The sequence below is a fragment of the Uranotaenia lowii genome, unplaced genomic scaffold, assembly GCF_029784155.1.
Source record: "Uranotaenia lowii strain MFRU-FL unplaced genomic scaffold, ASM2978415v1 HiC_scaffold_216, whole genome shotgun sequence".
NCBI lineage: Eukaryota > Metazoa > Arthropoda > Insecta > Diptera > Culicidae > Uranotaenia > Uranotaenia lowii.
Window position 1 is genome coordinate 22,440 of NW_026598109.1, and position 13,656 is coordinate 36,095.

At 33.6% G+C, this 13,656-nt stretch overlaps 1 protein-coding gene across 9 annotated transcripts in view; it reads right to left on the minus strand.

Annotated features, from left to right (window-relative positions):
- Positions 1–12,643, minus strand: part of LOC129759630 (tropomyosin-like) — a 35,064-nt gene extending 22,421 nt beyond the window's left edge. For 2 of the 9 annotated variants that reach the window (XM_055757125.1, XM_055757131.1), the window contains exons 1-3: positions 12,569–12,643; positions 2,862–2,937; positions 618–680 (exon numbers count right to left, since the gene is read on the minus strand). In XM_055757125.1, coding sequence (XP_055613100.1) covers positions 618–680; positions 2,862–2,937; positions 12,569–12,621 — 192 coding nt within the window. In that variant the 5' untranslated portion in view covers positions 12,622–12,643. Of the gene's footprint in view, positions 1–617; positions 681–1,855; positions 1,919–2,429; positions 2,493–2,861; positions 2,938–3,195; positions 3,333–12,568 lie in introns of those variants that run through there. The other 7 variants (XM_055757126.1, XM_055757132.1, XM_055757124.1 and 4 more) reach the window with 5 other exon arrangements.
- Between the last annotated feature and the right edge of the window lie 1,013 nt (positions 12,644–13,656).

The following is a 13,656-nucleotide window of genomic DNA, read 5'->3' on the forward strand; positions in this document are numbered from 1 at the left end:
TGCATTAATACTAAAATGTTTGCTGTCCTAGAGCTTCAACTAAGTTGACCCTCACAAAAATGTTGTTCTAATTCACAGAAAGTAAATTTAGCGTGAATTGAAATACTACGTTCAGTAATTCCTGAAAAAAAAAAATTAGCAAAAGCGGTCGTTCAAATTTTGTTATCAAAGAACAGCGATAGAAAAAAAAAACGCACTCTTCTCTTTCATTGGCGACCGTCAAAAATAGGTTTTGCAACAGTTTTTTCAAGAATATTCGTGTTTCTTCTGTAGTCTAAGTGCCGGAACGTAGGAAAATCATGTTGAGCTGAGAGTAACTTTTCCATAAAAAATCATCTCTGAATAAGTTAACAAAATTTTCTAAGACCTAACCTGGTACCATTCCTGAAGTGTTAGTAGTTTAAAAAAAATGATTAAGTATTCAACTTAAAAGAGACATTCAGTTTACACTTATCATTACGTAGTTTATGGATATCCCAGAACCGAAAGAATCCCAAGTGTTAGCCTAATACCGATAATTTCGAAGTTGTTAACTGGCGATAGAACGCCATCTGACGCAATAATTGTGCATCCAACCGTCCACTTTTTGTTTACACTAATCTACTATTTACACTTACATTGTTCAACTTGTCGTTCATTTGGTGGATCTTGTCCTCAACCGAATCGCGCGATGCCATTGCCTATTTTAGAGTACACGCAAAATCAGGCGCGGTTTGTTCGATTTTACCAGTGTCGGTGTTTCGATTCAATTTGGGAACACGGTTTGGTTCCAATCCAAACAGTTACATAAAAAGTGGAATAAAAGTTATTTTTGTGTGAAAAGTTTTTTTTTTAATTTGTTTGGAACCAAATTTTTTCTGGAAAGGTTAAAAATTCGCTGGAAGTGCTGAAGAGCGTCCGTTAAGTCAATCAGTCTAGTTTTTTTTTAATTCGAGCAGTTTCACGCGGAATTTTCGAGTTGTTTTACACTAAGAAGATAAGTTGCTTGTAAAGAAAAACAAATGCTTGTTGTTTAAAATTATCACTTTTGGGGGTAAAACTTCAATAAAAAGAACAAAATTCAAGAAATCGTGAAACTATTTAAGTTTTCTCATGTTCACGAAACATTTGGCTTACACGGAGAAAAATGATCTCCCAAGTTACAACTAAACCTGTTGAAATTCTACAGCGAATCAATCCTTACATTTATCCGTTCCCATTTCTTTTTTTTTTTTTTAACTCATATAAGGTAAGCATGAGAAAACATAAAAGAAAAAACTACACGAGACACCTCTTGTCGGAGATAAGATATCGGACACAGTAGTGCTGACTGCCACTCGCGGATTGTGTTATTTTTAACCATCTGATAAGAAAAATCGAGTCGCTGCTACTCCCCATCGTTTAATCGAATGCAGCGCCAACGATTGCGAAGGCCGTTTGAGTATTTTATGATTTCGAAACGCAAATAACACAATTTTTGCGAAATAGTTGAGGAATTTATGAGAAAAAAGGATCATTGAACTGAATATTTCGAACTGAAAAACACTGTGAAAAAACTACTCGTGGGATGACAACTTTTCATAACACACATTTGAATACACACATATATACAAACAAAAGCCTACAGAAAAACCGATAAATAGAGAGAATGAAGAACACGAATACTATGTATAAATATAATGTATGCGATTTCCCGGTTCCCAATTACACAGATAGCTTTCGAGGATGCAACCTGATCTACTACCAAGTTTGTGCGTCATCATCAACAATAAGTTACAAAAACGAAAATAAAGTTGGCAACACTGAAACATTGAATTTGTTTCAGTGTTTCGAGCTACTCGAGATGCGCTTCGAAAGCGACTGAAATCCAAAATACCTCCTTCAAACGCTGGTCCAGTACCCGAACTTGTCCACCGTAGGTTTCCTCCCGTTGCGTTGCCTGAGTGGGTTTTGTTATTGTTTGTAAACAATTCAGATCGTCCGATATCGATTTTGTTCGATTCGAATCCGTAGAACGAGGTGTTACATTTAGCAATTTGCAATGGCAGTTATACGAGGGTTATTTGGCCGTGGCAAAAACAAACAACCGCACGCACGTCAAACGACAAATGTTAGCGGCGATCGAAATTCCGTTGATCGATTGATTAAAATTTTATGTAACCATAAAAGGAACATGGAAAAAATCAAAGAAGAAATCATTCGATTAGTTGTTAGAAAATGTCAACAAACACACTCTTGGGGTTTAAACTGTTATACAGAAAAAAAAAGTGTTTACGTCAACACATAAAGTCGTCTATCTGTCAATGTTTTAGTGGTAAACAACAATCCTTTCTCTGTCACTGATTGAGTTTTGTGGTTAGAGGAATGCACACTGAGGTAAAACAATAACACGCATTCGCGCGAAGCAAGTCGAAACCACTAAAGGATTTCGGACAGAAAGTGTGCAGTACCTCCTTTAGACGGGTGGTCAGAGTCTTGATTTGGTTCTTGTACTCCTCCTCGCGTTGGTTGGCCTGATGGTATTATTGTATTGATTAACAATTAACGTAGTCAGAAAATGAAATAAGAATAAACAAGCACATTCGAATAAAATAAACAATCAAAATGTCGTTCGTCATTTTTGTAAGTCTTGTTTTGTGAAACGTAGGTGACGATTTTTTTCAGTGTCCTTGTAGCGAATGAGTAATCCTGTTTGGTGCTTAGTTGGAAAGCCGATTTTTAACATGTATCTAAGAAAATAGACTTTTGTGAAACCAAAAGGAAACGACAAACAAAGTATTCCAACTAAGCACCCACTGTGATAAATAGAGGTTGAATAAAATTTCCACTGTGGGAAATTCCCAGTACTTCTGTCTAAAAGCATTGCATTCGCATTGCATTACCTTCTCTTCCGAGACTTCCAGGGACTTCAGGTTGTTGCCGACAACTCGCAGTTCTTCCTCAAGCTCGACAATCTTGCTGCAGGTGGTTGAATCGATTTTCAATAATTTTGTAGAAACATTCGCGTATTTCGGATGGTCATGAAAAAAATGGAATAAATTATTAGTATTTACTCAAAATGTTGATACACCGATGAATGAGAAAAACACATTTTGACAAAAACTTCAAAATGTGTTTTCTTCGTTCAACGTTCGTTTATTTTCTAGAAAAATTTGTGTCAGTAGAAATAAGTGCAAATTTTAGAAAAAAAAAAAAACAAAAAGCATCATATCAAACCTTTCGTTCATTTCGACCTTCTCCTCGGACCGTTCCAGATCCTGTTCCATGAGGACCAATTTCCGAGCCACCTACTCTCTCGAAAGCGCACACACACAAACATTCGCAAACCAACAGTTTTGTTGATGGTAGTAGTACAACAACAATTCGCGAGCAGGCCAGTGTTAGCAGATTTGTTTGTTTTGTTTTTGTTTCGATTTGTTGATGTAGAAGTGTTGTCATCGACGTCATTTTCGATCCATTGGCGTTTGTTTACACCCGTGTTTTTTGTGGGTTAGGTTATTTTTTTGTTCAGGCATAAACAACAATGGGAGCACACATTTGAAAAAAGAAAAACAATGGGTTAGCAAAGTTCACATCATCTTGGAAATGGGTTAGAAAGCTGCAAAAACTTATCGACTAGTAAATTTGTCCTTTCTAGCTAGCTGACTTTTCCTTATATTTAGCATTATATTACATGGTATAAATGGGTAAGAGCTCAAGATTGAGCATATTTGCTGTAGAAATCTGAAAAAAAAGAAAGTTTGAGGTTTTTCATAATCGTAGAATCGAATTTTGAGACCGATAAGTTTTGGAGAGATTAAAATTTGAAACATATGCAGTGACGATAAAATTAGAATATTTGGAAGAATAGGAACATAGTAGAAATTTTAAAACAAAATATCCGAAATCTCAGATATTAACCTTATTATTTATATTTAAAACTCAATAAAGAGACGTTTTATCAAGCTAGTAGTTCAAGAAAGACATTTTTTAGATGTGCTTATGGATTGAAAATCAGGAAAATTAATTAAAAATTCAACTTCTAGCGTTCTGTAGAAAAAATGACTGGTTTTTAATTTTGTTTTCATCATGATTTAAAACCAAAATATTATACTAAAAGAGTTATAATCGATAAAATAATTTCAATAAATACAAAATTATTTATCCCAAATTCCAGATTTTTTTTCAGAATTTCAATCACCATCCAGTTATGAAGCTTTAGCTTTTCATGTCTTCAAGCCTTCATCATATCATGTATTGAAATATTAAAGTCTCCAAGTTCTCAATTCTAAACTCGATGACTTGAAGACTCCAAGTCTCCGAGTGAAATTCTACAATTTATCTTCTGTTTTCAAAGCTTGATGGCTTCACAACCTAGAGCCTTCAAGTCTTCAAACCTTCAAGGCTCCAAGTCTTTAAATTCTTAAATATTCTAGTAAAATTTTTTTGTGTTTAAGCATTTAAGTCTTAAGGTCTTAAAGCTTTCGAATCTTTATATTTTCAAAGGTTTTCAAATCTTCATATTTTCAATGTTTCTTGTCTACAGAACTTAAATTTGTCAAGCTTTCAAGACTTCAAAATTTCAAGTTTTCAAATCTTCAAGTTTCTTGCTTTCGAGTCTTCAAGCCTTCCAGATCTCAAGTCTTCTGGAGCCTTTAGGGTTTTAATTTTGTTTTTATCATGTAAACCAAATTATTATAATAAAGGAATGAATCGTTATCACTGAATTGATGAAAAAAATGCTTCCAAATTCCGGCCTTATTTTTCTGAATTCTATTCACCTTCACGACTTGAAAGCTTTAGCTTTTCATTTTTTAAGCCTTAATGCCATGTATTGAAATATTCAAGTCTCTAAGAGCTCAGATATTCAAGTCGCTCACTTACAAGTCTTCAAGTTCTCAATTCAAAACTTGAGGACTTGAATGAAGACTCCATGTCTCCGAGTAAAATTCTCTATTTTTTTTTTTGTTTTTTATTCTTTAAGGCCATCGAATATTCTTGAGTCTTAAAGTCTTCAAACCTTCAAGGCTCCAAGTATTTGAATTTTTAAATATTCCAGTTACATTTACGTCTTAATGTCTCAAGGCTTTCGAATCTGTATGTCTTCAAAAGTTTTTAAGTCTTCATATTTTCAAGCATTCAAGTCTACAGAACTTCAAGTTTTTAAGCTTTCAAGTCGTCAAAACTTCAAATTTTCAGATATTCAAGTTTCTTGCTTTAGATTCTTCGAGCCTTCCAGATTTCAAGTCTTCAGGTCTTCTCGAGCCTTTAGGTTTTCAAGTCTTCAAGCCTTCTGTTCTTCAGGTATTCACGTCTTGAAACCTTGATGTCATCGAGTCCTGAAATCTTCAAATCTTTAAATCTTCAAATCATACGATTTTCAAGTTTTCAAGCATTCAAGCTATTAAGCCATTAATTTTCATGTCTTTAGGTCCTCGAGAGTTTAAGTTCTCAAGTATTCAAACCTTCATGTCTTCGGGTTTTAAGATCTTCACGTTTTCAAACCTCCATGTCCAAAAGTCCTGCAATTTCCAGTTCAACTTATTCTCAAGTTTTTTAGTATTGTAGTAGTATTTTAAAATATCCAATTTTAAAGCCTTTAAATTTTTAAACACTCAAATTTCCAAGTCCTTATGTCTTGAATCATTCAAGTCTTAAGATCTCCAAGCTTTCAAATATTTATGTTTTTAAATCTTTAATATTTTATTTTTCAAGCTTTTAAGTCTGGGTTTTGAAGTCTTCAAGCACTTCACTTTTTTAAGACTTGAAATCCTCAAGCCATCAAGCCCTGAAAATCTTCATATCTTCAAGTCCACTGATTTTAAAGTCTTCAAGTTTTCAAGTCCTCAAGTCTTCAAGTCTTATCGCCTAAGTCATCAAGTCTCCAAAATTTCAAGTCTTCAGAATTTAAGGTCTTCGAGTTTTCAAAGCTATAAGTCCCGAAGTCTTTTATTCTTAAGTCTTTTCGAGTTTTTAAGTGTTGTAATTCTAAATATTGGAGTCTACAAGTCTACAATTTTTTAAAACATTTAAATTTTCAAGTCTTTATGTCTTCAAACATTCAACCAGTTTTAAGTTCTCAAGGTATCAAGTCTTCAAAACTTCAAATTTTCAAGTTTTCGAGTCTTCAAGCCTTCGACCCTTCAAGCTTCGAGTCTGTAAGACTTCAATTCAAGGCTAGAATAGCCTAATGGTTTTTAGGTCTTCAAGTCAACAGGTCCTGAAGCCTTTAAATCTTCAAATCTTCAAGTCTACAGGTTTAAAAGTCTTTAAATTATCAAGTCTCCAAGTCTTCAAGTCATATATTGTCTAAGTCATCAAGTCTTCAAACCTTCAAGTCCTCATAATTGAAGGTCTTCGAGTTTTCAAAACTTAAAGTTCTCAAGTCCTGAAGTTTTCCATTCTATAAGTCTTCAAGTCTACTGGTTTTTGCGCTTCCTTAAAAACTCCAAATGTGTGTCAAGAAAATTTTCAAGTGTTGTAGTCTTCAAATAGTCTACAATTTTAAAACATTCAAATTTTCAAGCCTTTATCTCTTTAAGCATTCAAGGCTTAAAGTTTTCAAATCTTCATGTCTTCAAATCTTCAGTTTTTCAAGTTTTCAAGTTCTCAAAGTTTGAAGTCTGCAAAACTTCAAATTTTCAAGCCTTCGAGTCTTCAAGCCTTCGAGTCGGTAAGTCTTCAAGTCAAGGTTAGAATAGCCTAAAGGTATTGAGGTCTTCAAGGTCTTCACATCTTCAAATCTTGAAGCCTTCAAGTCATCAAGTCCTGAAGTCATCAATTCTTTAAATCTTCAAGTCTACTGATTTTAAAACCTTCAAGTTTTCAAGTCCCCAAGCCCTCAAGTCTTATTGGCTAAGTCATCAAGTCTCCAAACCTTCAAGTCTTCAAAATTGAAGGTCTTCGAGTTTTCAAAACTTCAAGTTCTCAAGTCCTGAAGTCTTCCATTCTATAAGTCTTCAAGTCTACTGGTTTTTGCGATTCCTTAAAGACTCCAAATCTAAATCAAGAAAATTTTCGAGTTTTCAGGTGTTAGAATCCTCAAATCCTCAAGTCTACAATCAATCTTTATATTTTCAAGCATATCTTCAAGACCTTAAAACTTAAAGGTCTTAAAAATTTCAAATCCTCACGTCTTCAGTTTTTCAAGGTTTCAAAAACTTTAAAATTTCAAGCTTTCTAGTCTACAATCTTTTGATTCTGTAAGTCTTCAAGTCGAGGCTAGGATAGTATAAAGGTTTTGAGGTCTTCAAGGTTTTCACATCTTTAAGTCTTGAAGCCTTCAAGTCATCAAGTTCTGAAGTCTTCAATTCTTCAAGTCTACTGATTTCAATCTTCAAAAATCTTCAAATTTTCATGTCCCCAAGTCTTCAAGTCATATTGTCTAAGTCATCAAGTCTTCAAACCTTCAAGTCTTCAGAATTGCAGGTTTTCGAATTTTTCAAAACATCAAGTTCTCAAGTCCTGAAGTCTTCCATTCTATAAGTCTTTAAGTCCACTGGTTTTTGCCATTTCTTAAAGACTCCTTATCTTTTTCAAGAAAATTTTCAAGTGTTGTAGTCTTCAAATGCTCAAGTCTTCAATATTTTCAACATTTCAATTTTGAAGTCTTCAAGTCTTTAAGCATTCAAGTTTTGAGGTCTTAAAACCTTCAAATCTTCATGTCTTCAAATCTTAAGTTTTTCAACGTTTCAAGTTCTTCAGGTTCCAAGTCTTCAAAACGTCAAATTGTCAACCCTTTAAATTTTCAAGCCTTTGAGTCTTCAAACTTTCGAGTCTGTAAGTCTTCAAGTCAAAATTAGAATAGCCTAAAGGTTTTGAGGTCTTTAAGGTCTTCACATCTTCAAGTCTTGAAGCCTTCAAGTCATCAAGTCCTGAAGTCTTCAAATCTTCAAATCTTCAGATTTTCAAGTCTTCAAGCTTTCAAGCTATAAAGCCATCAAATCTTCACGTTTTCAAGTTCTCAAGTCTTACTGTCTTAGCCTTCCAGTCTTGAAACCTTCAGATCTTCAGGACTTAAAGTCTTCTAGTTTTCAAACCTTAATGTTCTCAAGTCCTGAAGTCTAGTAAATAGGTCTCTTCAAAGAAACATGAAGTTTCACTGAGATCTTGTGTGTGTTCGTTTCTCAAAACATTCAAGTTTTCAAGTCTTTATGTCTTCAAGCAGCCAAATTTCAGGGTTCCTGTTTTTAAATCTTTATTTCTTTAAATCTTGATTTTTTTTTTAGTCTTCAATGTTTCAAGTTTATAGTTTTAAAGTTTTCAAAGTTTTGCTTTCGAGACTTCAAGTCTTCAAGGCTTCTAGCCTTTTGGTTTTCAAGTCTTCAAGTCTTCAACCCTCCAGTTGTTCAGGTCCTCGTGCCTTTAAAGCCTTAAAATCTTCAAATCCTGAAGTCTTGAATTCTTTAAATCTTCAAGTCTACTGGTTTTAAAGCCTTTTTAAGTATTAAAGCTTTCAAGCTATCATGTTTTCAAGTTTTCAAGTCCCCAAGTCTCCAAGTTCTCAAGCCTTTTACAGTTCTAAAGTTTTCAAGTCTTCAGGTTTCGCTTTCGAGTCTTCATGTTCTCGTGCCGCTCCAAGTCTTCATGTTCTCGTGCCTTCAAGCCTTGAAATCTTCAAATCCTGAAGTCTTCAATTCTTTAAATCTTCAAGTCTACTGGTTTTAAAGCCTTTTTTAAGTTTTCAAGCTTCATGTCCTTCAAGTTTTCAAGTCCTCAAACTTTCAAGTCCTCAAGTTTTCAAGTTCTCAAGACTTTAAGTCTTATTATCAAGTAATTTATCAAGTCTTCAAATCTTCAAGACTTCAGAATTTAAGGTCTTCGAGATTTCAAAATTTCAAAGTCTTCCATTCTTTAGGTCTTCAAGTCTACTAATTTTCAAGATTTCTTAAAGACTACAAATTTGAATTAACAAATGTTCGAGTTTTTAAAGAGTTGTAATGCTCAAGTCAAATCACAAGTTTTTGAAACATTGCAATTTGCAAGTCTTTATGCCTTCAAGCATTCAAGTTTTAACGTCCTTAAAAGCTTTCAAATCTTTCATGTTTTTTGAATCTTATGTTTTCAAGGTTTTAAGTTCTCAAGTTTTGAAGTCCTACCAAACTTTACATTTACAAGCCTTCGAGTCTTCAAGCTTTCGAGCCTGTAAGTCCTCAAGTCAAAACAAGAATAGCCTATAGATTTGAGGTCTTCAAGGTATTCACGTCTTCTAGTCAAGTCATCAAGTCCTGAAATTTTAAATTCTTCAAATCCTCAAGTCTATTGGTTTTCATGTCTTCGATCTATCAAGCCTTCAAAATCTTCTAGTTTTCAAGTCCTCAAATCTCATTGGTCTAAGTCCCTGGAATCTTGGAACCTTCAAATCTTCTGCTCCGAATTTTTCAAACCTTCAAGTTTCTCAAGCCCTGAAGTCTTGTCAATCGATTTCTTCAAATAAACTTGTAGTTCTGCTTAGATCCTATATGTGTGATCGTTTTTGAAAAAAAAAAAAATATTCAAGTCTTAATGTCTCCAAGCATTCAAGTTTTAGGGTCTTTCCTGCTTTAAAATCTCCTGTCTTTAAATCTTCAGTTTATCAAGTCTTCAAGGTTTTCAAGTTTTCAGTCCCTAAAGTTTTTCAAGCCTTCAAGGCTTCTAGCATTTTGATTTTCAAGTCGTCAAGTCTTCAAGCCTTGAAACCTTTAAGACCTGAAGTCTTCAATTCTTTAAATCTTCAAGTCTACTGGATTTCAAGTCTACTGGTTTTCGATTCTTCAAGCTTTCAAGATACTAGGGCTTCAAGTGTTCAAATTTGTAAGTTCTCAGGTCTTCAAGTCTTCAAGCCTTCAAGTGTTCAGGTATTCCCAATTTTCAAACCTTTAGTTCCAAAATCCTAAATTCTTCAATTTAAAATAGTCCTCAAGTTTTCAAGTCACACAAGTTTTTCAAGTTATCCTAATCTTCTTTAGGTCTTTAAATTCTACTATGGAATAGTTTGTTTTTTTTTTTCGCTCCAACTCTGAGATTTCTATTTTTTGAGTGGCTTTTTTTTAATCATCTGTTCCAACTTTGAGTTTCAGCGTTCCCAATTTACTCCTTTGAGTTTCCAAAAGGAATTACTATTTTTAAAATTTTAAACTTATAATACCGAAATTATTAAACAAATGAAATTACCAATTGTATTAATAGACAAATTTTTTAAATGACGCTTACATGAGTAAATATGATTTTTTAGGTTTGTATGGGAAAATTGAATATTTTGTACTGAAAATCAACAACAATGGTTTTTAGGCCAATTTATAAAATTCCTTAAGAAAATTTTTTCGCCGAACAACTTTGTCGAAGACCTTAACTTCGAACTTATTAGACAAAAAAATATTAGCAGACTCCGGTTACACAGAAGAAACAATAATCATGTTGATTTTTTCAGTACAAAATATTCAATTTTCCCATGTAAACATACAAATTCAAATTTACTCATACACAACGTTACTTAAAAATTCTGCAAAAAAATCATGGATGAGTTTTGAACACAAAACGAAGCTTTTGACATCCCAGAGGTTGAGAAATTATAAAATAATCCCAAATCGACTCAGTCTAATGTATCAATTCTTTTCCTATTTTGGGTTTCCTCTTCCCGTTTTCAATTTTCCATGTTTCTACTTTTATTAAATTTAATCCAACAGATTTAAGTTCATTATTTCCCTTTCAATAACTTCTTTTTTTGAATCTTAAATTGTCATTCTAGTTTAAAATATCCCTTTTGTGGTTCTAAAATTCCGAAACTAAGTCTTTGTTCCGCGTTAAGTTTTTTTTTATCAACTTTCAGGTATTATCCAATTTCATTATATTGAAAACAACATTTTATTTTGAAAAATTCCAATTGAAAATTTCTGATTGAAAGTTTGAGCTTCCAGTCTTGATCTAATCTAAAAAAAAACTTGTTTTTTGAATTAATTTAACATTCAGATTCCAGTTTAATTTCGTACTGTCCACTTTCTTAATTTGAGATTACAATATATGTATAAACAAAGCTTAATTTCTAACGAATTCCATTCAATTTAATTTTATTATATTTATTAATAACCAATTGTGTTTTTTTTTTTCAAAACCAACACAGTTTCAACTCTGTAATTTATTTTTCAGAGTTTTATATGTTATCATTAAATTCCGATGGAAATCCAAACAAGTTTCAGAATTTAAATTTTCTATTTTTAAATTCCGAAAGCCTATTTTTCCAGTTTCAGTTTCAAAACAAAACTACTATTTCACGATTTGTTTCTGGAAACCAACATTCAATTACAGTTGTTCATTTGTCGTTTTCAATCTTCAGTCAATAGTCAATCAGTTAATCAGTCAATCGGTCAATCAGACAATCGTTTGTAAAAATCAAATATTCCCTAAGTCGATCAGTCAATCATTAATTTTTTTTATTGCTTAATAAAGATTGATTTCACAATAGAATTTCTCAAAGTTGGAGACTTGGAAATTAGAAATTTTTTTTTAATATCAATAAATTCAGTATCCAAAACGAGAATTTTTATTTATAGTAACGAAAATCGTTGCAGATCAAATAACATAAATTTTACTTTCCTATAAACAAAGGGGTAAGTAAGCTTGTCCATTAAAACTTCATTCATCATGAGAGTTGCTGGTCCCGGATAAATTATGAGCAGCTATTTTTCAGGGTAGTGAGAAGTGCATTAAAAATGCAGAAGCTGCATTTAAAAATTCCCCCCACTTCCAGAAGCAACAAAATGACCAATTGTTGCCTTACCAAGACTAGCTATCAATTTTCTTCCCACTAGTAGCAGAAAAAAAATCAAGCGCTCAAATTTTAATCGATTCAGCTTCTTCACGAAACGAAAACGGTGACAATATAATTCCGAATTATTCCCTGCACTATGCCTTGACAAATCCTGAAAAATTGGGCTGAATTAGTTAAACACTGCAACAAAAAGTCATACTCATTTCAAAGATTAACACCAACAATTGTTGCAACCGACTCTCTTCTTGGTTGAATAGTTTTGTTTTTGTTTTTTTTTTTTCGTTTGTGATATCATTCAGCTAGACTTAAAAAAAAAGTGAATCAATTTGGACCGATGCCGTTGTAAATGTGACAATTTCACCACCCACGATCTTCTTTTTTTTTTTTTTTGTTTCTTCTCCACTTTCAAACAATCCATTTGTGTGTGTGGGAGGCATTTATTTCAGTGTTTACCGGTCCGAATTGAATCGTAATCGTAATCTTTGCCGTCGTCCGTTGAGTTGCGTTTGCGTTATCTGTGCCCAGATTTACCTTTTCGAGGTTTCATCATTCACATCGGCTTATCTTTGGGTTAGGAATTTGTGGAGAAAATGTCACAAAACCTCGCGCTTCGGATCGAATTGATTCAATTTTCATTGCTTGTTTCCCCCCCTCGCTGTCAATGGGGACTGATGAGCAGTCAATGTTGACAATTGACATTTCCCCGTTGGTATTGACGTAAAAGCATTGTTTTTTGTTTTTATATTTTTTTAGTAAAGCGACACAACTCGTTCGGGATTAGTTTCCATGGAAACAAAAACAAAAAAAAAACATCAATAACAAACAGAAAAAAACGAGGAAACTCTGTAAAAAAACGAAACATACCCTTCACCGGCTTCGGCGCGCTCTTCAGCACGCTCAAGATCGGCCTCAACCATGGCCCAATTTTACGAGCGACCTATTGGCAGAGCAAATAATTCGCACCAATCAGCGCCGAGAATTTCGGGGTGAGATTCGTAGAAACGTGTTGCAGCAAGTAAAAAAACGTGGACGGACGTTTGACGTTTGGTTTGCCGAATATGGGCAAGCGAAACGATCACGACGACGACGACGCAACGATCGAGGGGACATCACATGTGAAATGAAATAAGAACCGAGAGACACAAATAAAGAGGCTGATTAAGAGATTGTTTTCGGGAGGAAGCAATTGAACACACGAAATTGATAGCAGCACAACACGGTTAACCGGAAGGAGGTACGACTCAAAAAATTAATCGGACGACTTCCAGGAGGCGCAAAAAAATCACTCACACTTGATTCATGCAGATCGTAATTTTTGAATGGTTTTTGTTAGAAAGACATGATTTTTTTTTTAAGATGGGACAGTTTGTAAAATATTAAATTAAAAAATAAGAGATAATGTAGGAACGAGTTTTGGTCAATCGACAGGTAAAGTTAACTTCTTCTCTCCGAAACCGTGATAACGTTGAACTTACGCATTCGACCCAGACACAGCTTCTCAGGTACAAACTTTTTTCCATAGCGTCAGCGATTCCTCTTTCTGAAAATTCCTTATGAATGAAATTAATTGATAGTGGTGCCTCAGAAAACTTGCCAGATGCATTAAAAGAAGAATAGCCCATTTTTGTAATTGAAATTATTTTTGTTTTCATTTCTCATTTTTTTTTTTTTTCAAAAATTGGCTGACCAGTTTGACTTTTAACTAAATAAATTTTAACTTCTTCTACAGGTCTCAACTTCTTCGTACTCGTGATAAATTTTATGAAAATCACACTGAAATTGTTCGAGTTGTGTCCCCATTTAATGTTTGATTTCCATGGGCCATTCAAATATATGTTGATTTCCGCCTTTTTTTGGGTCTCACGAAATTCCCGATTCTCAACAACAAAAAAATTAGTCCCCAAAAAACTCTATTTAACGGTTTCTACCACTAATAAGTGTTTCAATTATAT